The sequence below is a fragment of the Hyla sarda genome (assembly GCF_029499605.1).
Source record: "Hyla sarda isolate aHylSar1 chromosome 1 unlocalized genomic scaffold, aHylSar1.hap1 SUPER_1_unloc_26, whole genome shotgun sequence".
Taxonomy (NCBI): Eukaryota; Metazoa; Chordata; class Amphibia; order Anura; family Hylidae; genus Hyla; species Hyla sarda.
The window spans coordinates 218,954-246,472 of record NW_026607588.1 but is presented as its reverse complement, the minus strand read 5'-3'; the positions used below and the strand labels follow the sequence as shown (position 1 = coordinate 246,472).

Here is a 27,519-nt window from a genome sequence, read left to right as displayed (position 1 = left end):
CTCCAGCTGATCCAGTTGTCTCCTCTTCCCCTCCAGCTGATCCAGTTGTCTCCTCTTCTCCTCCAGCTGATCCAGTTGTCTCCTTTTCCCCTCCAGCTGATCCTCTTCCCCTCCAGCTGATCCAGTTGTCTCCTCTTCTCCTCCAGCTGATCCAGTTGTCTCCTCTTCTCCTCCAGCTGATCCAGTTGTCTCCTCTTCCCCTCCAGCTGATCCAGTTGTCTCCTCTTCCCCTCCAGCTGATCCAGTTATTTCCTCTTCCCCTCCAGCTGATCCAGTTATTTCCTCTTCCCCTCCAGCTGATCCAGTTATTTCCTCTTCCCCTCCAGCTGATCTAGTTGTTTCCTCTTCCCCTCTAGCTGATCCAGTTGTCTCCTCTTCCCCTCCAGCTGATCCAGTTGTCTCCTCTTCTCCTCCAGCTGATCCAGTTGTCTCCTCTTCTTCTCCAGCTGATCCAGTTGTCTCCTCTTCTCCTCCAGCTAATCCAGTTGTCTCCTCTTCCCCTCCAGCTGATCCAGTTGTCTCCTCTTCCCCTCCTCCAGCTGATCCAGTTGTCTCCTCTTCCTCTCCAGCTGATCCAGTTGTCTCCTTTTCCCCTCCAGCTGATCCAGTTGTCTCATCTTCCCCTCCAGCTGATCCAGTTGTCTCCTATTCTCCTCCAGCTGATCCATTTGTCTCCTCTTCCCCTCCAGCTGATCCTCTTCCCCTCCAGCTGATCCAGTTGTCTCCTCTTCCCCTCCAGCTGATCCAGTTGTCTCCTCTTCTCCTCCAGCTGATCCAGTTGTTTCCTCTTCCCCTCCAGCTGATCCAGTTGTTTCCTCTTCCCCTCTAGCTGATCCAGTTGTCTCCTCTTCCCCTCCAGCTGATCCAGTTGTCTCCTCTTCTCCTCCAGCTGATCCAGTTGTCTCCTCTTCTCCTCCAGCTGATCCAGTTGTCTCCTCTTCTCCTCCAGCTAATCCAGTTGTCTCCTCTTCTCCTCCAACTGATCCAGTTGTCTCCTCTTCTCCTCCAGCTGATCCAGTTGTCTCCACTTCTACTCCAGCTGATCCACTTGTCTCCTCTTCCCCTCCAGCTGATCCACTTGTCTCCTCTCCTCCTCAAGCTGATTCAGTTGTCTCCTCTTCTCCTCCAGCTGATCCAGTTGTCTCCTCTTCTCCAGCTGATCCAGTTTTCTCCTCTTCCCCTCCAGCTGATCCAGTTGTCTCATCTTCTCTTGAATGACCCCGAAGGATGGAGAAGGACAGGAATGAGATGACTAAGAGAATATTACACTTCACCTTGGAGATCCTCCACATGCTGACCGGAGAGGTGAGGTGACCCATCTACATTTCCACCATTGTTGTCCCCATCTACATTTCCACCATTGTTGTCCTCATCTTCATTTCCACCATTGTTGTCCCCCCATCTACATTTCCACCATTGTTGTCTCCATCTACATTTCCACCATTGTTGTCCCCCCATCTACATTTCCACCATTGTTGTCCCCATCTACATTTCCACCACTGTTGTCCCCCATCTACATTTCCACCATTGTTGTCCCCATGTACATTTCCACCATTGTTGTCCCCCCATGTACATTTCCACCATTGTTGTCCCCCATCTACATTTCCACCATTGTTGTCCCCATCTACATTTCCACCATTGTTGTCCCCCCATCTACATTTCCACCATTGTTGTCCTCATCTTCATTTCCACCATTGTTGTCCCCCATCTACATTTCCACCATTGTTGTCTCCATCTACATTTCCACCATTGTTGCCCCCCATCTACATTTCCACCATTGTTGTCCCTCCATCTACATTTCCACCATTGTTGTCCCCCCATCTACATTTCCACCATTTTTTTCCCCCCATGTACATTTCCACCATTGTTGTCCCCTCCATCTACATTTCCACCATTGTTGTCCTCCCCATCTACATTTCCACCATTGTTGTCCCCCATCTACATTTCCACCATTGTTGTCCTCATCTTCATTTCCACCATTGTTGTCCCCCCATCTACATTTCCACCATTGTTGTCTCCATCTACATTTCCACCATTGTTGTCCCTCCATCTACATTTCCACCATTGTTGTCCCCCCATCTACATTTCCACCATTGTTGTCCCCATCTACATTTCCACCATTTTTGTCCCCCCATCTACATTTCCACCATTGTTGTCCCCCCATCTACATTTCCACCATTGTTGTCCCCATCTACATTTCCACCACTGTTGTCCCCCATCTACATTTCCACCATTGTTGTCCCCATGTACATTTCCACCATTGTTGTCCCCCCATGTACATTTCCACCATTGTTGTCCCCCATCTACATTTCCACCATTGTTGTCCCCATCTACATTTCCACCATTGTTGTCCCCCCATCTACATTTCCACCATTGTTGTCCTCATCTTCATTTCCACCATTGTTGTCCCCCATCTACATTTCCACCATTGTTGTCTCCATCTACATTTCCACCATTGTTGCCCCCCATCTACATTTCCACCATTGTTGTCCCTCCATCTACATTTCCACCATTGTTGTCCCCCCATCTACATTTCCACCATTTTTTCCCCCCATGTACATTTCCACCATTGTTGTCCCCTCCATCTACATTTCCACCATTGTTGTCCTCCCCATCTACATTTCCACCATTGTTGTCCCCCATCTACATTTCCACCATTGTTGTCCTCATCTTCATTTCCACCATTGTTGTCCCCCCATCTACATTTCCACCATTGTTGTCTCCATCTACATTTCCACCATTGTTGTCCCTCCATCTACATTTCCACCATTGTTGTCCCCCCATCTACATTTCCACCATTGTTGTCCCCATCTACATTTCCACCATTTTTGTCCCCCCATCTACATTTCCACCATTGTTGTCCCCCCATCTACATTTCCACCATTGTTGTCCCCTCCATCTACATTTCCACCATTGTTGTCCCCTCCATCTACATTTCCACCATTGTTGTCCTCCCCATCTACATTTCCACCGTTGTTGTCCCCCCATCTACATTTCCACCATTGTTGTCCCCTCCATCTACATTTCCACCATTGTTGTCCCCATCTACATTTCCACCATTGTTGTCCCATCTACATTTCCACCATTGTTGTCCCTCCATCTACATTTCCACCATTGTTGTCCCCCCATCTACATTTCCACCATTGTTGTCCCCCCTTCTACATTTCCACCATTGTTGTCCCCCCATCTACATTTTCACCATTATTGTCCCCCATCTTTGGCCCCGCTCTATGTTCTGGATGTCTCTTTGTAGGTGAGGTCTCCAGAACTGACCCCAGTATTCCAGATGTGCTCACTAGAGCTCTATACAGGGGGCACAATCTCCTCTTTGTAGTGGGGGAGGAATACTGGGGTCAGTCCCCTCATTGTCTCTCTCCATACACAGGATTACACCATAGTGAAGAAGACATGGGGGGAGTGTGTGGCCCCCAGCAGCCATCTCCATGAGTCAGGAGGACGGAGCAGGGCCCGGGGCCCCATCACGGAACCTCGACCTCACTCACTTATACATGAGGAGAAGATCCTAGAACTCATCCACAGGATCACTGAGCTGCTGACTGGAGAGGTGACCCTGCTGGGACGTTATACAGTAATGGAGGGGTCTGGTGATGACTGGAGAGGTGACACTGCTGATACATTATACAGTAATGGAGGGGTCTGGTGATGATTATAGAGGTGACACTGCTGGGACATTATACAGTAATGGAGGGGTCTGGTGATGACTGGAGAGGTGACCCTGCTGGGACATTATACAGTAATAGAGGGGTCTGGTGATGACTGGAGAGGCGACACTGCTGGGACATTATACAGTAATGGAGGGGTCTGGTGATAACTGGAGAGGTGACCCTGCTGGGACATTATACAGTAATGGTGGGGTCTGGTGAGGATTAGAGAGGTGACACTGCTGGGACATTATACAGTAAAGGAGGGGTCTGGTGATGACTGGAGAGGTGACACTGCTGGGACATTATACAGTAATGGAGGGGTCTGGTGATGATTAGAGAGGTGACCCTGCTGGGACATTATACAGTAATAGAGGGGTCTGGTGAGGATTAGAGAGGTGGCACTGCTGGGACATTATACAGTAAAGGAGGGGTCTGGTGATGACTGGAGAGGTGACACTGCTGGGACATTATACAGTAATGGAGGGGTCTGGTGAGGATTAGAGAGGTGACACTGCTGGGACATTATACAGTAAAGGAGGGGTCTGGTGATGACTGGAGAGGTGACACTGCTGGGACATTATACAGTAATGGAGGGGTCTGGTGATGATTAGAGAGGTGACACTGCTGGGACATTATACAGTAATGGAGGGGTCTGGTGATGACTGGAGAGGTGACCCTGCTGGGACATTACACAGTAATGGAGGGGTCTGGTGATGACTGGAGAGGTGACACTGCTGGACATTATACAGTAATGGAGGGGTCTGGTGATGATTAGAGAGGTGACACTGCTGGGACATTATACAGTAATGGAAGGGTCTGGTGATGATTAGAGAGGTGACACTGCGGGACATTATACAGTAATGGAGGGGTCTGGTGATGACTGGAGAGGTGACCCTGCTGGGACATTATACAGTAATGGAGGGGTCTGGTGATGACTGGAGAGGTGACACTGCTGGGACATTATACAGTAATGGAGGGGTCTGGTGATGATTAGAGAGGTGACACTGCGGGACATTATACAGTAATGGAGGGGTCTGGTGATGACTGGAGAGGTGACACTGCTAGAACATTATACATTAATGGAGGGGTCTGGTGATGATTAGAGAGGTGACACTGCTGGGACATTATACAGTAATGGAGGGGTCTGGTGATGATTAGAGAGGTGACACTGCTGGGACATTATACAGTAATGGAGGGGTCTGGTGATGACTGGAGAGGTGACACTGCTGGGACATTATACAGTAATGGAGGGGTCTGGTGATGACTGGAGAGGTGACACTGCTGGGACATTATACAGTAATGGAGGGGTCTGGTTATGACTGGAGAGGTGACACTGCTGGACATTATACAGTAATGGAGGGGTCTGGTGATGATTAGAGAGGTGACCCTGCTGGACATTATACAGTAATGGAGGGGTCTGGTGATTAGAGAGGTGATACTGCTGGGACATTATACAATAATGGAGGGTTCTGGTGATGACTGGAGAGGTGACACTGCTGGGACAATATACTGTAATGGAGGGGTCTGGTGAAGATTAGAGAGGTGACACTGCTGGGACATTATACAGTAATGGAGGGGTCTGGTGATGACTGGAGAGGTGACACTGCTGGGACATTATACAGTAATGGAGGGGTCTGGTGATGACTGAAGAGGTGACCCTGCTGGGACATTATACAGTAATGGAGGGGTCTGGTTATGACTGGAGAGGTGACACTGCTGGGACATTATACAGTAATGGAGTGGTCTGGTTATGACTGGAGAGGTGACACTGCTGGGACATTATACAGTAATGGAGGGGTCTGGTGATGACTGGAGAGGTGACACTGCTGGGACAATATACTGTAATGGAGGGGTCTGGTGAAGATTAGAGAGGTGACACTGCTGAGACATTATACAGTAATGGAGGGGTCTGGTGATGACTGGAGAGGTGACACTGCTGGGACATTATACAGTAATGGAGTGGTCTGGTTATGACTGGAGAGGTGACACTGCTGGGACATTATATAGTAATGGAGGGGTCTGGTGATGACTGGAGAGGTGACACTGCTGGGACAATATACTGTAATGGAGGGGTCTGGTGAAGATTAGAGAGGTGACACTGCTGAGACATTATACAGTAGTGGAGGGGTCTGGTGATGATTAGAGAGGTGACACTGCTGGGACATTACACAGTAATGGAGGGGTCTGGTGATGAGAGGTGACACTGCTGGGACATTATACAGTAACGGAGGGGTCCTGTAATGACTGGAGAGGTGACACTGCTGGGACATTATACAGTAATGGAGGGGTCTGGTGATGAGAGGTGACACTGCTGGGACATTATACAGTAATGGAGGGGTCTGGTGATGACTGGAGAGGTGACACTGCTGGGACATTATACAGTAATGGAGGGGTCTGGTGATGATTAGAGAGGTGACACTGCTGGGACATTATACAGTAATGGAGGGGTCTGGTGATGACTGGAGAGGTGACACTGCTGGACATTATACAGTAATGGAGGGGTCTGGTGATGACTGGAGAGGTGACACTGCTGGGACATTATACAGTATTGGAGGGGTCTGGTAATGACTGGAGAGGTGACCCTGCTGGGACATTATACAGTAATGGAGGGGTCTGGTGAGGACTGGAGAGGTGACACTGCTGGGACATTATACAGTAATGGAGGGGTCTGGTGATGACTGGAGCGGTGACACTGCTGGGACATTATACAGTAATGGAGGGGTCTGGTGATGACTGGAGAGGTGACACTGCTGGGACATTATACAGTAATGGAGGGGTCTGGTGATGACTGAAGAGGTGACCCTGCTGGGACATTATACAGTAATGGAGGGGTCTGGTGATGACTGAAGAGGTGACACTGCTGGGACATTATACAGTAATGGAGGGGTCTGGTGATGAGAGGTGACACTGCTGGGACATTATACAGTAATGGAGGGGTCTGGTGATGACTGAAGAGGTGACACTGCTGGGACATTATACAGTAATGGAGGGGTCTGGTGATGAGAGGTGACCCTGCAGGGACATTATACAGTAATGGAGGGGTCTGGTTATGACTGGAGAGGTGACACTGCTGGAACATTATACAGTAATGGAGGGGTCTGGTGATGACTGGAGAGGTGACACTGCTGGGACATTATACAGTAATGGAGGGGTCTGGTGATGACTGGAGAGGTGACACTGCTGGGACATTATACAGTAATGGAGGGGTCTGGTGATGATTAGAGAGGTGACACTGCTGGGACAATATACTGTAATGGAGGGGTCTGGTGAAGATTAGAGAGGTGACACTGCTGGGACATTATACAGTAATGGAGGGGTCTGGTGATGACTGGAGAGGTGACACTGCTGGGACATTATACAGTAATGGAGGGGTCTGGTGATGACTGGAGAGGTGACACTGCTGGGACATTATACAGTAATGGAGGGGTCTGGTGATGACTGGAGAGGTGACACTGCTGGGACATTATACAGTAATGGAGGGTTCTGGTGATGACTGGAGAGGTGACACTGCTGGACATTATACAGTAATGGAGGGGTCTGGTGATGACTGGAGAGGTGACACTGCTGGGACATTATACAGTAATGGAGGGGTCTGATGACTGGAGAGGTGACACCGCTGGGACATTATACAGTAATAGAGGGGTCTGGTGATGATTAGAGAGGTGACACTGCAGGGACATAATACAGTAATGGAGGGGTCTGGTGATGATTAGAGAGGTGACACTGCTGGGACATTATACAGTAATGGAGGGGTCTGGTGATGACTGGAGAGGTGACACTGCTGGGACATTATACAGTAATGGAGGGGTCTGGTGATGATTAGAGAGGTGACACTGCTGGGACAATATACTGTAATGGAGGGGTCTGGTGAAGATTAGAGAGGTGACACTGCTGGGACATTATACAGTAATGGAGGGGTCTGGTGATGACTGGAGAGGTGACACTGCTGGGACATTATACAGTAATGGAGGGGTCTGGTGATGACTGGAGAGGTGACACTGCTGGGACATTATACAGTAATGGAGGGGTCTGGTGATGACTGGAGAGGTGACACTGCTGGGACATTATACAGTAATGGAGGGTTCTGGTGATGACTGGAGAGGTGACACTGCTGGACATTATACAGTAATGGAGGGGTCTGGTGATGACTGGAAAGGTGACACTGCTGGGACATTATACAGTAATGGAGGGGTCTGATGACTGGAGAGGTGACACCGCTGGGACATTATACAGTAATAGAGGGGTCTGGTGATGATTAGAGAGGTGACACTGCAGGGACATAATACAGTAATGGAGGGGTCTGGTGATGATTAGAGAGGTGACACTGCTGGGACATTATACAGTAGTGGAGGGGTCTGGTAATGACTGAAGAGGTGACACTGCTGGGACATTATACAGTAATGGAGGGGTCTTGTGATGACTGGAGAGGTGACACTGCTGGACATTATACAGTAATGGAGGGGTCTTGTGATGACTGGAGAGGTGACACTGCTTGGACATTATACAGTAATGGAGGGGTCTGATGACTGGAGAGGTGACACCGCTGGGACATTATACAGTAATAGAGGGGTCTGGTGATGATTAGAGAGGTGACACTGCTGGGACATAATACAGTAATGGAGGGGTCTGGTGATGATTAGAGAGGTGACACTGCTGGGACATTATACAGTAATGGAGGGGTCTGGTAATGACTGGAGAGGTGACACTGCTGGGACATTATACAGTAATGGAGGGGTCTGGTGATGACTGGAGAGGTGACACTGCTGGGACATTATACAGTAATGGAGGGGTCTGGTGATGACTGGAAAGGTGACACTGCTGGGACATTATACAGTAATGGAGGGGTCTGGTGATGATTAGAGAGGTGACACTGCTGGGACATTATACAGTAATGGAGGGGTCCGGTGATGACTGGAGAGATGACACTGCTGGGACATTATACAGTAATGGAGGGGTCTGGTGATGAGAGGTGACACTGCTGGGACATTATACAGTAATGGAGGGGTCTGGTGATGACTGAAGAGGTGACACTGCTGGGACATTATATAGTAATGGAGGGGTCTGGTGATGACTGAAGAGGTGACACTGCTGGGACATTATACAGTAATGGAGGGGTCTGGTGATGAGAGGTGACACTGCTGGGACATTATACAGTAATGGAGGGGTCTGGTGATGAGAGGTGGCACTGCTGGGACATTATACAGTAATGGAGGGGTCTGTTGGTGATTAGAGAGGTGACCCTGCTGGGACATTATACAGTAATGGAGGGGTCTGGTGATGACTGGAGAGGTGACACTGCTGGGACATTATACAGTAATAGAGGGGTCTGATGATGATTAGAGAGGTGATCCTGCTGGGACATTATACAGTAATAGAGGGGTCTGGTGATGATTAGAGAGGTGACACTGCTGGGACATTATACAGTAATAGAGGGGTCTGGTGATGATTAGAGAGGTGACACTGCTGGGACATTATACAGTAATGGAGGGGTCTGGTGATGACTGGAGAGGTGACACTGCTGGGACATTATACAGTAATGGAGGGGTCTGGTGATGAGAGGTGACACTGCTGGGACATTATACAGTAATGGAAGGGTCTGGTGATGACTGGAGAGGTGACACTGCTGGGACATTATACAGTAATGGAGGGGTCTGTGACACTGCTGGGACATTATACAGTAATGGAGGGGTCTGGTGATGACTGGAGAGGTGACACTGCTGGGACATTATACAGTAATGGAGGGGTCTGGTGATGACTGAAGAGGTGACCCTGCTGGGACATTATACAGTAATGGAGGGGTCTGGTTATGACTGGAGAGGTGACACTGCTGGGACATTATACAGTAATGGAGGGGTCTGGTTATGACTGGAGAGGTGACACTGTTGGGACATTATACAGTAATGGAGGGGTCTGGTGATGACTGGAGAGGTGACACTGCTGGGACAATATACTGTAATGGAGGGGTCTGGTGAAGATTAGAGAGGTGACACTGCTGGGACATTATACAGTAATGGAGGGGTCTGGTGTTGACTGGAGAGGTAACACTGCTGGGACATTATACAGTAATGGAGGGGTCTGGTGATGATTAGAGAGGTGACACTGCTGGGACATTACACAGTAATGGAGGGGTCTGGTGATGAGAGGTGACACTGCTGGGACATTATACAGTAACGGAGGGGTCCTGTGATGACTGGAGAGGTGACACTGCTGGGACATTATACAGTAATGGAGGGGTCTGGTGATGAGAGGTGACACTGCTGGGACATTATACAGTAATGGAGGGGTCTGGTGATGATTAGAGAGGTGACACTGCTGGGACATTATACAGTAATGGAGGGGTCTGGTGATGACTGGAGAGGTGACACTGCTGGGACATTATACAGTAATGGAGGGGTCTGGTGATGACTGGAGAGGTGACACTGCTGGGACATTATACAGTATTGGAGGGGTCTGGTAATGACTGGAGAGGTGACACTGCTGGGACATTATACAGTAATGGAGGGGTCTGGTGAGGACTGGAGAGGTGACACTGCTGGGACATTATACAGTAATGGAGGGGTCTGGTGATGACTGGAGCGGTGACACTGCTGGGACATTATATAGTAATGGAGGGGTCTGGTGATGACTGAAGAGGTGACACTGCTGGGACATTATACAGTAATGGAGGGGTCTGGTGATGAGAGGTGACACTGCTGGGACATTATACAGTAATGGAGGGGTCTGGTGATGACTGAAGAGGTGACACTGCTGGGACATTATACAGTAATGGAGGGGTCTGGTGATGAGAGGTGGCACTGCTGGGACATTATACAGTAATGGAGGGGTCTGTTGGTGATTAGAGAGGTGACCCTGCAGGGACATTATACAGTAATAGAGGGATCTGGTGATGACTGGAGAGGTGACACTGCTGGGACATTATACAGTAATGGAGGGGTCTGGTGATGATTAGAGAGGTGACACTGCTGGTACATTATACAGTAATGGAGGGGTCTGGTGATGATTAGAGAGGTGACACTGCTGGGACATTATACAGTAATGGAGGGGTCTGGTGATGACTGGAGAGGTGACCCTGCTGGGACATTATACAGTAATGGAGAGGTCTGGTGATGACTGGAGAGGTGACCCTGCTGGGACATTATACAGTAATGGAGGGGTCTGGTGATGACTGGAGAGGTGACCCTGCTGGGACATTATACAGTAATGGAGGGGTCTGGTGATGACTGGAGAGGTGACACTGCTGGGACATTATACAGTAATGGAGGGGTCTGGTGATGATTAGAGAGGTGACACTGCTGGGACATTATACAATAATGGAGGGGTATGGTGATGATTAGAGAGGTGACACTGCTGGGACATTATACAGTAATGGAGGGGTCTGGTGATGACTGGAGAGGTGACACTGCTGGGACATTATACAGTAATGGAGGGGTCTGGTGATGACTGGAGAGGTGACACTGCTGGGACATTATACAGTAATGGAGGGGTCTGGTGATGATTAGAGAGGTGACACTGCTGGGACATTATACAGTAATGGAGGGGTCCGGTGATGACTGGAGAGATGACACTGCTGGGACATTATACAGTAATGGAGGGGTCTGGTGATGACTGGAGCGGTGACACTGCTGGGACATTATACAGTAATGGAGGGGTCTGGTGATGATTAGAGAGGTGACACTGCTGGGACATTATACAGTAATGGAGGGGTCTGGTGATGACTGGAGAGGTGACACTGCTGGGACATTATACAGTAATGGAGGGGTCTGGTGATGACTGAAGAGGTGACACTGCTGGGACATTATATAGTAATGGAGGGGTCTGGTGATGACTGAAGAGGGGACACTGCTGGGACATTATACAGTAATGGAGGGGTCTGGTGATGAGAGGTGACACTGCTGGGACATTATACAGTAATGGAGGGGTCTGGTGATGAGAGGTGGCACTGCTGGGACATTATACAGTAATGGAGGGGTCTGTTGGTGATTAGAGAGGTGACCCTGCTGGGACATTATACAGTAATGGAGGGGTCTGGTGATGACTGGAGAGGTGACACTGCTGGGACATTATACAGTAATGGAGGGGTCTGGTGATGACTGGAGAGGTGACACTGCTGGGACATTATACAGTAATGGAGGGTTCTGGTGATGACTGGAGAGGTGACACTGCTGGACATTATACAGTAATGGAGGGGTCTGGTGATGACTGGAGAGGTGACACTGCTGGGACATTATACAGTAATGGAGGGGTCTGATGACTGGAGAGGTGACACCGCTGGGACATTATACAGTAATAGAGGGGTCTGGTGATGATTAGAGAGGTGACACTGCAGGGACATAATACAGTAATGGAGGGGTCTGGTGATGATTAGAGAGGTGACACTGCTGGGACATTATACAGTAATGGAGGGGTCTGGTGATGACTGGAGAGGTGACACTGCTGGGACATTATACAGTAATGGAGGGGTCTGGTGATGATTAGAGAGGTGACACTGCTGGGACAATATACTGTAATGGAGGGGTCTGGTGAAGATTAGAGAGGTGACACTGCTGGGACATTATACAGTAATGGAGGGGTCTGGTGATGACTGGAGAGGTGACACTGCTGGGACATTATACAGTAATGGAGGGGTCTGGTGATGACTGGAGAGGTGACACTGCTGGGACATTATACAGTAATGGAGGGGTCTGGTGATGACTGGAGAGGTGACACTGCTGGGACATTATACAGTAATGGAGGGTTCTGGTGATGACTGGAGAGGTGACACTGCTGGACATTATACAGTAATGGAGGGGTCTGGTGATGACTGGAAAGGTGACACTGCTGGGACATTATACAGTAATGGAGGGGTCTGATGACTGGAGAGGTGACACCGCTGGGACATTATACAGTAATAGAGGGGTCTGGTGATGATTAGAGAGGTGACACTGCAGGGACATAATACAGTAATGGAGGGGTCTGGTGATGATTAGAGAGGTGACACTGCTGGGACATTATACAGTAGTGGAGGGGTCTGGTAATGACTGAAGAGGTGACACTGCTGGGACATTATACAGTAATGGAGGGGTCTTGTGATGACTGGAGAGGTGACACTGCTGGACATTATACAGTAATGGAGGGGTCTTGTGATGACTGGAGAGGTGACACTGCTTGGACATTATACAGTAATGGAGGGGTCTGATGACTGGAGAGGTGACACCGCTGGGACATTATACAGTAATAGAGGGGTCTGGTGATGATTAGAGAGGTGACACTGCTGGGACATAATACAGTAATGGAGGGGTCTGGTGATGATTAGAGAGGTGACACTGCTGGGACATTATACAGTAATGGAGGGGTCTGGTAATGACTGGAGAGGTGACACTGCTGGGACATTATACAGTAATGGAGGGGTCTGGTGATGACTGGAGAGGTGACACTGCTGGGACATTATACAGTAATGGAGGGGTCTGGTGATGACTGGAAAGGTGACACTGCTGGGACATTATACAGTAATGGAGGGGTCTGGTGATGATTAGAGAGGTGACACTGCTGGGACATTATACAGTAATGGAGGGGTCCGGTGATGACTGGAGAGATGACACTGCTGGGACATTATACAGTAATGGAGGGGTCTGGTGATGAGAGGTGACACTGCTGGGACATTATACAGTAATGGAGGGGTCTGGTGATGACTGAAGAGGTGACACTGCTGGGACATTATATAGTAATGGAGGGGTCTGGTGATGACTGAAGAGGTGACACTGCTGGGACATTATACAGTAATGGAGGGGTCTGGTGATGAGAGGTGACACTGCTGGGACATTATACAGTAATGGAGGGGTCTGGTGATGAGAGGTGGCACTGCTGGGACATTATACAGTAATGGAGGGGTCTGTTGGTGATTAGAGAGGTGACCCTGCTGGGACATTATACAGTAATGGAGGGGTCTGGTGATGACTGGAGAGGTGACACTGCTGGGACATTATACAGTAATAGAGGGGTCTGATGATGATTAGAGAGGTGATCCTGCTGGGACATTATACAGTAATAGAGGGGTCTGGTGATGATTAGAGAGGTGACACTGCTGGGACATTATACAGTAATAGAGGGGTCTGGTGATGATTAGAGAGGTGACACTGCTGGGACATTATACAGTAATGGAGGGGTCTGGTGATGACTGGAGAGGTGACACTGCTGGGACATTATACAGTAATGGAGGGGTCTGGTGATGAGAGGTGACACTGCTGGGACATTATACAGTAATGGAAGGGTCTGGTGATGACTGGAGAGGTGACACTGCTGGGACATTATACAGTAATGGAGGGGTCTGTGACACTGCTGGGACATTATACAGTAATGGAGGGGTCTGGTGATGACTGGAGAGGTGACACTGCTGGGACATTATACAGTAATGGAGGGGTCTGGTGATGACTGAAGAGGTGACCCTGCTGGGACATTATACAGTAATGGAGGGGTCTGGTTATGACTGGAGAGGTGACACTGCTGGGACATTATACAGTAATGGAGGGGTCTGGTTATGACTGGAGAGGTGACACTGTTGGGACATTATACAGTAATGGAGGGGTCTGGTGATGACTGGAGAGGTGACACTGCTGGGACAATATACTGTAATGGAGGGGTCTGGTGAAGATTAGAGAGGTGACACTGCTGGGACATTATACAGTAATGGAGGGGTCTGGTGTTGACTGGAGAGGTAACACTGCTGGGACATTATACAGTAATGGAGGGGTCTGGTGATGATTAGAGAGGTGACACTGCTGGGACATTACACAGTAATGGAGGGGTCTGGTGATGAGAGGTGACACTGCTGGGACATTATACAGTAACGGAGGGGTCCTGTGATGACTGGAGAGGTGACACTGCTGGGACATTATACAGTAATGGAGGGGTCTGGTGATGAGAGGTGACACTGCTGGGACATTATACAGTAATGGAGGGGTCTGGTGATGATTAGAGAGGTGACACTGCTGGGACATTATACAGTAATGGAGGGGTCTGGTGATGACTGGAGAGGTGACACTGCTGGGACATTATACAGTAATGGAGGGGTCTGGTGATGACTGGAGAGGTGACACTGCTGGGACATTATACAGTATTGGAGGGGTCTGGTAATGACTGGAGAGGTGACACTGCTGGGACATTATACAGTAATGGAGGGGTCTGGTGAGGACTGGAGAGGTGACACTGCTGGGACATTATACAGTAATGGAGGGGTCTGGTGATGACTGGAGCGGTGACACTGCTGGGACATTATATAGTAATGGAGGGGTCTGGTGATGACTGAAGAGGTGACACTGCTGGGACATTATACAGTAATGGAGGGGTCTGGTGATGAGAGGTGACACTGCTGGGACATTATACAGTAATGGAGGGGTCTGGTGATGACTGAAGAGGTGACACTGCTGGGACATTATACAGTAATGGAGGGGTCTGGTGATGAGAGGTGGCACTGCTGGGACATTATACAGTAATGGAGGGGTCTGTTGGTGATTAGAGAGGTGACCCTGCAGGGACATTATACAGTAATAGAGGGATCTGGTGATGACTGGAGAGGTGACACTGCTGGGACATTATACAGTAATGGAGGGGTCTGGTGATGATTAGAGAGGTGACACTGCTGGTACATTATACAGTAATGGAGGGGTCTGGTGATGATTAGAGAGGTGACACTGCTGGGACATTATACAGTAATGGAGGGGTCTGGTGATGACTGGAGAGGTGACCCTGCTGGGACATTATACAGTAATGGAGAGGTCTGGTGATGACTGGAGAGGTGACCCTGCTGGGACATTATACAGTAATGGAGGGGTCTGGTGATGACTGGAGAGGTGACCCTGCTGGGACATTATACAGTAATGGAGGGGTCTGGTGATGACTGGAGAGGTGACACTGCTGGGACATTATACAGTAATGGAGGGGTCTGGTGATGATTAGAGAGGTGACACTGCTGGGACATTATACAATAATGGAGGGGTATGGTGATGATTAGAGAGGTGACACTGCTGGGACATTATACAGTAATGGAGGGGTCTGGTGATGACTGGAGAGGTGACACTGCTGGGACATTATACAGTAATGGAGGGGTCTGGTGATGACTGGAGAGGTGACACTGCTGGGACATTATACAGTAATGGAGGGGTCTGGTGATGATTAGAGAGGTGACACTGCTGGGACATTATACAGTAATGGAGGGGTCCGGTGATGACTGGAGAGATGACACTGCTGGGACATTATACAGTAATGGAGGGGTCTGGTGATGACTGGAGCGGTGACACTGCTGGGACATTATACAGTAATGGAGGGGTCTGGTGATGATTAGAGAGGTGACACTGCTGGGACATTATACAGTAATGGAGGGGTCTGGTGATGACTGGAGAGGTGACACTGCTGGGACATTATACAGTAATGGAGGGGTCTGGTGATGACTGAAGAGGTGACACTGCTGGGACATTATATAGTAATGGAGGGGTCTGGTGATGACTGAAGAGGGGACACTGCTGGGACATTATACAGTAATGGAGGGGTCTGGTGATGAGAGGTGACACTGCTGGGACATTATACAGTAATGGAGGGGTCTGGTGATGAGAGGTGGCACTGCTGGGACATTATACAGTAATGGAGGGGTCTGTTGGTGATTAGAGAGGTGACCCTGCTGGGACATTATACAGTAATGGAGGGGTCTGGTGATGACTGGAGAGGTGACACTGCTGGGACATTATACAGTAATGGAGGGGTCTGGTGATGACTGGAGAGGTGACACTGCTGGGACATTATACAGTAATGGAGGGTTCTGGTGATGACTGGAGAGGTGACACTGCTGGACATTATACAGTAATGGAGGGGTCTGGTGATGACTGGAGAGGTGACACTGCTGGGACATTATACAGTAATGGAGGGGTCTGATGACTGGAGAGGTGACACCGCTGGGACATTATACAGTAATAGAGGGGTCTGGTGATGATTAGAGAGGTGACACTGCAGGGACATAATACAGTAATGGAGGGGTCTGGTGATGATTAGAGAGGTGACACTGCTGGGACATTATACAGTAATGGAGGGGTCTGGTGATGACTGGAGAGGTGACACTGCTGGGACATTATACAGTAATGGAGGGGTCTGGTGATGATTAGAGAGGTGACACTGCTGGGACAATATACTGTAATGGAGGGGTCTGGTGAAGATTAGAGAGGTGACACTGCTGGGACATTATACAGTAATGGAGGGGTCTGGTGATGACTGGAGAGGTGACACTGCTGGGACATTATACAGTAATGGAGGGGTCTGGTGATGACTGGAGAGGTGACACTGCTGGGACATTATACAGTAATGGAGGGGTCTGGTGATGACTGGAGAGGTGACACTGCTGGGACATTATACAGTAATGGAGGGTTCTGGTGATGACTGGAGAGGTGACACTGCTGGACATTATACAGTAATGGAGGGGTCTGGTGATGACTGGAAAGGTGACACTGCTGGGACATTATACAGTAATGGAGGGGTCTGATGACTGGAGAGGTGACACCGCTGGGACATTATACAGTAATAGAGGGGTCTGGTGATGATTAGAGAGGTGACACTGCAGGGACATAATACAGTAATGGAGGGGTCTGGTGATGATTAGAGAGGTGACACTGCTGGGACATTATACAGTAGTGGAGGGGTCTGGTAATGACTGAAGAGGTGACACTGCTGGGACATTATACAGTAATGGAGGGGTCTTGTGATGACTGGAGAGGTGACACTGCTGGACATTATACAGTAATGGAGGGGTCTTGTGATGACTGGAGAGGTGACACTGCTTGGACATTATACAGTAATGGAGGGGTCTGATGACTGGAGAGGTGACACCGCTGGGACATTATACAGTAATAGAGGGGTCTGGTGATGATTAGAGAGGTGACACTGCTGGGACATAATACAGTAATGGAGGGGTCTGGTGATGATTAGAGAGGTGACACTGCTGGGACATTATACAGTAATGGAGGGGTCTGGTAATGACTGGAGAGGTGACACTGCTGGGACATTATACAGTAATGGAGGGGTCTGGTGATGACTGGAGAGGTGACACTGCTGGGACATTATACAGTAATGGAGGGGTCTGGTGATGACTGGAAAGGTGACACTGCTGGGACATTATACAGTAATGGAGGGGTCTGGTGATGATTAGAGAGGTGACACTGCTGGGACATTATACAGTAATGGAGGGGTCCGGTGATGACTGGAGAGATGACACTGCTGGGACATTATACAGTAATGGAGGGGTCTGGTGATGAGAGGTGACACTGCTGGGACATTATACAGTAATGGAGGGGTCTGGTGATGACTGAAGAGGTGACACTGCTGGGACATTATATAGTAATGGAGGGGTCTGGTGATGACTGAAGAGGTGACACTGCTGGGACATTATACAGTAATGGAGGGGTCTGGTGATGAGAGGTGACACTGCTGGGACATTATACAGTAATGGAGGGGTCTGGTGATGAGAGGTGGCACTGCTGGGACATTATACAGTAATGGAGGGGTCTGTTGGTGATTAGAGAGGTGACCCTGCTGGGACATTATACAGTAATGGAGGGGTCTGGTGATGACTGGAGAGGTGACACTGCTGGGACATTATACAGTAATAGAGGGGTCTGATGATGATTAGAGAGGTGATCCTGCTGGGACATTATACAGTAATAGAGGGGTCTGGTGATGATTAGAGAGGTGACACTGCTGGGACATTATACAGTAATAGAGGGGTCTGGTGATGATTAGAGAGGTGACACTGCTGGGACATTATACAGTAATGGAGGGGTCTGGTGATGACTGGAGAGGTGACACTGCTGGGACATTATACAGTAATGGAGGGGTCTGGTGATGAGAGGTGACACTGCTGGGACATTATACAGTAATGGAAGGGTCTGGTGATGACTGGAGAGGTGACACTGCTGGGACATTATACAGTAATGGAGGGGTCTGTGACACTGCTGGGACATTATACAGTAATGGAGGGGTCTGGTGATGACTGGAGAGGTGACACTGCTGGGACATTATACAGTAATGGAGGGGTCTGGTGATGACTGAAGAGGTGACCCTGCTGGGACATTATACAGTAATGGAGGGGTCTGGTTATGACTGGAGAGGTGACACTGCTGGGACATTATACAGTAATGGAGGGGTCTGGTTATGACTGGAGAGGTGACACTGTTGGGACATTATACAGTAATGGAGGGGTCTGGTGATGACTGGAGAGGTGACACTGCTGGGACAATATACTGTAATGGAGGGGTCTGGTGAAGATTAGAGAGGTGACACTGCTGGGACATTATACAGTAATGGAGGGGTCTGGTGTTGACTGGAGAGGTAACACTGCTGGGACATTATACAGTAATGGAGGGGTCTGGTGATGATTAGAGAGGTGACACTGCTGGGACATTACACAGTAATGGAGGGGTCTGGTGATGAGAGGTGACACTGCTGGGACATTATACAGTAACGGAGGGGTCCTGTGATGACTGGAGAGGTGACACTGCTGGGACATTATACAGTAATGGAGGGGTCTGGTGATGAGAGGTGACACTGCTGGGACATTATACAGTAATGGAGGGGTCTGGTGATGATTAGAGAGGTGACACTGCTGGGACATTATACAGTAATGGAGGGGTCTGGTGATGACTGGAGAGGTGACACTGCTGGGACATTATACAGTAATGGAGGGGTCTGGTGATGACTGGAGAGGTGACACTGCTGGGACATTATACAGTATTGGAGGGGTCTGGTAATGACTGGAGAGGTGACACTGCTGGGACATTATACAGTAATGGAGGGGTCTGGTGAGGACTGGAGAGGTGACACTGCTGGGACATTATACAGTAATGGAGGGGTCTGGTGATGACTGGAGCGGTGACACTGCTGGGACATTATATAGTAATGGAGGGGTCTGGTGATGACTGAAGAGGTGACACTGCTGGGACATTATACAGTAATGGAGGGGTCTGGTGATGAGAGGTGACACTGCTGGGACATTATACAGTAATGGAGGGGTCTGGTGATGACTGAAGAGGTGACACTGCTGGGACATTATACAGTAATGGAGGGGTCTGGTGATGAGAGGTGGCACTGCTGGGACATTATACAGTAATGGAGGGGTCTGTTGGTGATTAGAGAGGTGACCCTGCAGGGACATTATACAGTAATAGAGGGATCTGGTGATGACTGGAGAGGTGACACTGCTGGGACATTATACAGTAATGGAGGGGTCTGGTGATGATTAGAGAGGTGACACTGCTGGTACATTATACAGTAATGGAGGGGTCTGGTGATGATTAGAGAGGTGACACTGCTGGGACATTATACAGTAATGGAGGGGTCTGGTGATGACTGGAGAGGTGACCCTGCTGGGACATTATACAGTAATGGAGAGGTCTGGTGATGACTGGAGAGGTGACCCTGCTGGGACATTATACAGTAATGGAGGGGTCTGGTGATGACTGGAGAGGTGACCCTGCTGGGACATTATACAGTAATGGAGGGGTCTGGTGATGACTGGAGAGGTGACACTGCTGGGACATTATACAGTAATGGAGGGGTCTGGTGATGATTAGAGAGGTGACACTGCTGGGACATTATACAATAATGGAGGGGTATGGTGATGATTAGAGAGGTGACACTGCTGGGACATTATACAGTAATGGAGGGGTCTGGTGATGACTGGAGAGGTGACACTGCTGGGACATTATACAGTAATGGAGGGGTCTGGTGATGACTGGAGAGGTGACACTGCTGGGACATTATACAGTAATGGAGGGGTCTGGTGATGATTAGAGAGGTGACACTGCTGGGACATTATACAGTAATGGAGGGGTCCGGTGATGACTGGAGAGATGACACTGCTGGGACATTATACAGTAATGGAGGGGTCTGGTGATGACTGGAGCGGTGACACTGCTGGGACATTATACAGTAATGGAGGGGTCTGGTGATGATTAGAGAGGTGACACTGCTGGGACATTATACAGTAATGGAGGGGTCTGGTGATGACTGGAGAGGTGACACTGCTGGGACATTATACAGTAATGGAGGGGTCTGGTGATGACTGAAGAGGTGACACTGCTGGGACATTATATAGTAATGGAGGGGTCTGGTGATGACTGAAGAGGGGACACTGCTGGGACATTATACAGTAATGGAGGGGTCTGGTGATGAGAGGTGACACTGCTGGGACATTATACAGTAATGGAGGGGTCTGGTGATGAGAGGTGGCACTGCTGGGACATTATACAGTAATGGAGGGGTCTGTTGGTGATTAGAGAGGTGACCCTGCTGGGACATTATACAGTAATGGAGGGGTCTGGTGATGACTGGAGAGGTGACACTGCTGGGACATTATACAGTAATAGAGGGGTCTGATGATGATTAGAGAGGTGATCCTGCTGGGACATTATACAGTAATAGAGGGGTCTGGTGATGATTAGAGAGGTGACACTGCTGGGACATTATACAGTAATAGAGGGGTCTGGTGATGATTAGAGAGTTGACACTGCTGGGACATTATACAGTAATAGAGGGGTCTGGTGATGATTAGAGAGGTGACACTGCTGTGACATTATATAGTAATGGAGGGGTCTGGTGATGACTGGAGAGGTGACACTGCTGGGACATTATTTAGTAATGGGGGGGTCTGGTGATGATTAGAGAGGTGACACTGCTGGGACATTATACAGTAATGGGGGGGTCGGGTGATGATTAGAGAGGTGACACTGCTGGGACATTATACAGTAATGGAGGGGTCTGGTGATGATTAGAGAGGTGACACTGCTGGGACATTATACAGTAATGGAGGGGTCTGGTGATGATTAGAGAGGTGACACTGCTGGGACATTATACAGTAATGGAGGGGTCTGGTGATGAGAGGTGACACTGCTGGGACATTATACAGTAATGGAGGGGTCTGGTGATGAGAGGTGACACTGCTGGAACATTATACAGTAATGGAGGGGTCTGGTGATGATTAGAGAGGTGACACTGCTGGGACATTATACAGTAATGGAGGGGTCTGGTGATGATTAGAGAGGTGACACTGCTGGGACATTATACAGTAATGGAGGGGTCTGGTGATGACTGGAGAGGTGACACTGCTGGGACATTATACAGTAATGGAGGGGTCTGGTGATGAATAGAGAGGTGACACTGCTGGGACATTATACAGTAATGGAGGGGTCTGGTGATGACGGTATCATTGTGTGTCAGGTTCCTATAAGGTGTCAGGATGTGGCGGTCTATTTCTCCATGGAGGAGTGGGAGTATGTAGAAGGACACAAGGATCTGTACCAGGACATAGTCATGATGGAGGATCACCGGCCCCTCACATCACAAGGTAAGAAGAGACATATATATAGATATCACTCTCACTACCTAGTAACATAGAAATATATCCAGCACTGATGTATTCATTCCCTGTGTGTTCCCTACAGATGGAGTCATTGATAGAAATCCACCCGAGAGGTGTCCCCGTCCTCTGTATTCCCAGGACTGTCCAGAGGGAAATGTCCCAGAGAAGCATCAGGTAGATGAGGCTGATCCTATATCTCTATAGGGGGGTCCTGCAGTCATAGATGTGGGGGTAGATTTTGGGGGTCTCTGTTGCTCCTCCTGTCTGCTGTATTGTAGTGAATTGTTCTATATGTCACATCAGGGGGGAGATCTGACTAATAATAAAGTGGAGGATGAAGAAGAGAGGATGAGCGGCCATCACCCGTGTATGAGGGAAGTGAAGGAGGAAATTCCAGGAGGTGTTACCCCAGGTATGTAATAATTCCAGGAGGTGTTACCCCAGGTGTGTAATAATGCCAGGAGGTGTTACCCCAGGTATGTAATAATGCCAGGAGGTGTTACCCCAGGTATGTAATAATGCCAGGAGGTGTTACCCCAGGTATGTAATAATTCCAGGAGGTGTTACCCCAGGGATGTAATAATTCCAGGAGGTGTTACCCCAGATATGTAATAATGCCAGGAGGTGTTACCCTAGGTATGTAATAATGCCAGGAGGTGTTACTCCAGGGATATAATAATTCCAGGAGGTGTTACCCCAGATATGTAATAATGCCAGGAGGTGTTACCCTAGGGATGTAATAATGCCAGGAGGTGTTACCCCAGGGATGTAATAATGCCAGGAGGTGTTACCTCAGATATGTAATAATTCCAGGAGGTGTTACCCCAGGGATGTAATCATTCCAGGAGGTGTTACCCCAGATATGTAATAATGCCAGGAGGTGTTACCCCAGGTATGTAATAATGCCAGGAGGTGTTACCCCAGGTATGTGCTACGTTTCTGCTATGCCCCCTCCTATAGACTTGCATTGAGGGGGCGTGGTGTGATGTCACGAGGGGCGTGGCCGTGATGTCACTACACCCACAGCCCTCACCCCATGTTAGGAACAATATGTTCGGAGCGCTGGGGCAGTGGAGTTCCCCTTTAATGTAGAAGGTTTTAATAGTGGACTCCGAAGACCAATCAGCTGCATTGAGAATATCCGGATCACGCCTCTAGTAGGATGAGCGCCAAACGAAGAAATATCAATTACCGCCATGGATTGTCCGACCCAATGGACTAAAGACGGAAAATAATAGACGGATTATTCTAAAGACGGAAAATAGACGGATTATTCTAAAGACGGAAAATAATAGACGGATTATTCTAAAGACGGAAAATAATAGACGGATTATTCTAAAGACGGAAAATAATAGACGGATTATTCTAAAGACAGAAAATAATAGACGGATTATTCTAAAGACGGAAAATAATAGACGGATTATTCTAAAGACGGAAAATAATAGACGGATTATTCTAAAGACAGAAAATAATAGACGGATTATTCTAAAGACGGAAAATAATAGACGGATTATTCTAAAGACGGAAAATAATAGACGGATTATTCTAAAGACGGAAAATAATAGACGGATTATTCTAAAGATGGAAAATAATAGACGGATTATTCTAAAGACAGGAAATAATAGACGGATTATTCTAAAGACGGGAAATAATAGACGGATTATTCTAAAGACAGGAAATAATAGACGGATTATTCTAAAAACAGGAAATAATAGACGGATTATTATAAAGACGGAAAATAATAGACGGATTATTCTAAAGACAGAAAATAGAAGACGGATTATTCTAAAGACGGAAAATAATAGACGGATTATTCTAAAGACAGAAAATAGAAGACGGATTATTCTAAAGATGGAAAATAATAGACGGAATATTCTAAAGATGGAAAATAATAGACGGAATATTCTAAAGATGGAAAATAATAGACGGAATATTCTAAAGATGGAAAATAATAGACGGATTATTCTAAAGACGGAAAATAATAGACGGATTATTCTAAAGACGGAAAATAATAGACGGAATATTCTAAAGACGGAAAATAATAGACGGATTATTCTAAAGACGGAAAATAATAGACGGATTATTCTAAAGACGGAAAATAATAGACGGAATATTCTAAAGATGGAAAATAATAGACGGATTATTCTAAAGACGGAAAATAATAGCCGGATTATTTTAAAGACTGAAAATAATAGACGGATTATTCTAAAGACGGAAAATAATAGACGGAATATTCTAAAGACTGAAAATAATAGACGGATTATTCTAAAGATTGAAAATAATAGACGGATTATTCTAAAGACTGAAAATAATAGACGGATTATTCTAAAGACGGAAAATAATAGACGGATTATTCTAAAGACGGAAAATAATAGACGGATTATTCTAAAGACGGAAAATAATAGACGGATTATTCTAAAGACGGAAAATAATAGACGGATTATTCTAAAGATTGAAAATAATAGACGGATTATTCTAAAGACGGGAAATAATAGACGGATTATTCTAAAGACTGAAAATAATAGACGGATTATTCTAAAGACGGAAAATAATAGACGGATTATTCTAAAGATTGAAAATAATAGACGGATTATTCTAAAGACAGGAAATAATAGACGGATTATTCTAAAGACTGAAAATAATAGATGGATTATTCTAAAGACGGAAAATAATAGACGGATTATTCTAAAGACGGAAAATAATAGACGGATTATTCTAAAGACGGAAAATAATAGACGGATTATTCTAAAGATTGAAAATAATAGACGGATTATTCTAAAGACTGAAAATAATAGATGGATTATTCTAAAGACGGAAAATAATAGACGGATTATTCTAAAGACGGAAAATAATAGACGGATTATTCTAAAGATGGAAAATTAGGAGGGCAATAGAGATGAGAGACCTACAATACAATGGGCAGAATATCTTTCTATATCCGGATTTCTCCTGGGAGACCCAGAGGAGAAGGACATCCTTTCGGGAGATAAAAAGGCGGCAAAGAATGCGGGGGTGCCCTTCTCTGTGTTGTTTCCAACGAGACTCCGGGTGGAACATAAGGGAAAGGTAACAATATTTGGAACCCCCCAAGAAGTCTCAGATTGGATGGATAAAGAAGGCGTCTAATATAAGATACTATTGTGGCATTAGGGGTTGGAAGTAAGAGCTGAGTATTAAATCTACGTCTCGGGGGGGTGGGGGGGGACCTCTGGGGTGTCACTAGGATAGGAATACATAGTACAAGTACGGTGCATTATGGGGGGGGGTGGGGGGGACCTCTGGGGTGTCACTAGGATAGGAATACATAGTACAAGTACGGTGCATTATGGGGGGGGGGAGGGGGGGAGGGGGGACCTCTGGGGTGTCACTAGGATAGGAATACATAGTACAAGTACGGTGCATTATGGGGGGGGGGGAGGGGGGAGGGGGGACCTCTGGGGTGTCACTAGGATAGGAATACATAGTACAAGTACGGTGCATTATGGGGGGGGGGGGAGGGGGGAGGGGGGGACCTCTGGGGTGTCACTAGGATAGGAATACATAGTACAAGTACGGTGCATTATGGGGGGGGGGAGGGGGGAGGGGGACCTCTGGGGTGTCACTAGGATAGGAATACATAGTACAAGTACGGTGCATTATGGGGGGGGGGGAGGGGGGAGGGGGGGACCTCTGGGGTGTCACTAGGATAGGAATACATAGTACAAGTACGGTGCATTATGGGGGGGGGGGAGGGGGGGAGGGGGGACCTCTGGGGTGTCACTAGGATAGGAATACATAGTACAAGTACGGTGCATTATGGGGGGGGGGGGAGGGGGGAGGGGGGACCTCTGGGGTGTCACTAGGATAGGAATACATAGTACAAGTACGGTGCATTATGGGGGGGGGGGAGGGGGGAGGGGGACCTCTGGGGTGTCACTAGGATAGGAATACATAGTACAAGTACGGTGCATTATGGGGGGGGGGGAGGGGGGAGGGGGGACCTCTGGGGTGTCACTAGGATAGGAATACATAGTACAAGTACGGTGCATTATGGGGGGGGGGAGGGGGGAGGGGGACCTCTGGGGTGTCACTAGGATAGGAATACATAGTACAAGTACGGTGCATTATGGGGGGGGGGGGGGACCTCTGGGGTGTCACTAGGATAGGAATACATAGTACAAGTACGGTGCATTATGGGGGGGGGGGGAGGGGGGGAGGGGGGGACCTCTGGGGTGTCACTAGGATAGGAATACATAGTACAAGTACGGTGCATTATGGGGGGGGGGGGGGAGGGGGGGAGGGGGGACCTCTGGGGTGTCACTAGGATAGGAATACATAGTACAAGTACGGTGCATTATGGGGGGGGGGGACCTCTGGGGTGTCACTAGGATAGGAATACATAGTACAAGTACGGTGCATTATGGGGGGGGGGGACCTCTGGGGTGTCACTAGGATAGGAATACATAGTACAAGTACGGTGCATTATGGGGGGGGGGGACCTCTGGGGTGTCACTAGGATAGGAATACATAGTACAAGTACGGTGCATTATGGGGGGGGGGACCTCTGGGGTGTCACTAGGATAGGAATACATAGTACAAGTACGGTGCATTATGGGGGGGGGGAGGGGGGAGGGGGGACCTCTGGGGTGTCACTAGGATAGGAATGCATAGTACAAGTACGGTGCATTATGGGGGGGGGGGGAGGGGGGACCTCTGGGGTGTCACTAGGATAGGAATACATAGTACAAGTACGGTGCATTATGGGGGGGGGGGAGGGGGGAGGGGGGACCTCTGGGGTGTCACTAGGATAGGAATACATAGTACAAGTACGGTGCATTATGGGGGGAGGGGGGAGGGATGGCACGGGATGATCAAATGAGGGGATCTTCTTTTTTTCTTTCTCTTTTCTTTTCTCTCGTAGGTAAATATGTCTATGCTTAAACTATTAGCCTGGAACGTACGAGTTTGTCGGATAGAATTAAGAAGTGCGCAATCTTCGATTATATTCGGAGGTGCCTTCCTGCGATCATATGTTTAGTCGAGACCCATAGGTCAAGAGATGAGCAGATACTTCCAAGGAAGTGGGCCAAAGAAGAATACCCTCCAGACTCTCTTCTTACTCCGTGGGAGTGTCAGTATATGTCCACAGGAGGGCACCATTCTAGACTCTCTTCTTACTCCGTGGGAGTGTCAGTATATGTCCACAGGAGGGCACCATTCTAGACTCTCTTCTTACTCCGTGGGAGTGTCAGTATATGTCCACAGGAGGGCACCATTCTAGACTCTCTTCTTACTCCGTGGGAGTGTCAGTATATGTCCACAGGAGGGCACCATTCTAGACTCTCTTCTTACTCCGTGGGAGTGTCAGTATATGTCCACAGGAGGGCACCATTCTAGACTCTCTTCTTACTCCGTGGGAGTGTCAGTATATGTCCACAGGAGGGCACCATTCTAGACTCTCTTCTTACTCCGTGGGAGTGTCAGTATATGTCCACAGGAGGGCAC

The 27,519-nt window shown here is 48.3% G+C and overlaps 1 protein-coding gene across 1 annotated transcript in view; it reads left to right on the top strand.

The window, feature by feature from the left end:
- LOC130298153 (oocyte zinc finger protein XlCOF22-like) overlaps window positions 1-27,519 on the top strand; it is a 44,598-nt gene that overhangs the window by 4,918 nt on the left and 12,161 nt on the right. Inside the window, exons 2-6 of the mRNA XM_056551061.1 lie at window positions 1,187-1,305; window positions 3,386-3,565; window positions 21,894-22,020; window positions 22,118-22,209; window positions 22,339-22,447. Of these exons, the coding sequence (XP_056407036.1) occupies window positions 1,228-1,305; window positions 3,386-3,565; window positions 21,894-22,020; window positions 22,118-22,209; window positions 22,339-22,447 (586 nt within the window). The 5' untranslated portion in view covers window positions 1,187-1,227. The remainder of the gene's footprint in view (window positions 1-1,186; window positions 1,306-3,385; window positions 3,566-21,893; window positions 22,021-22,117; window positions 22,210-22,338; window positions 22,448-27,519) is intronic.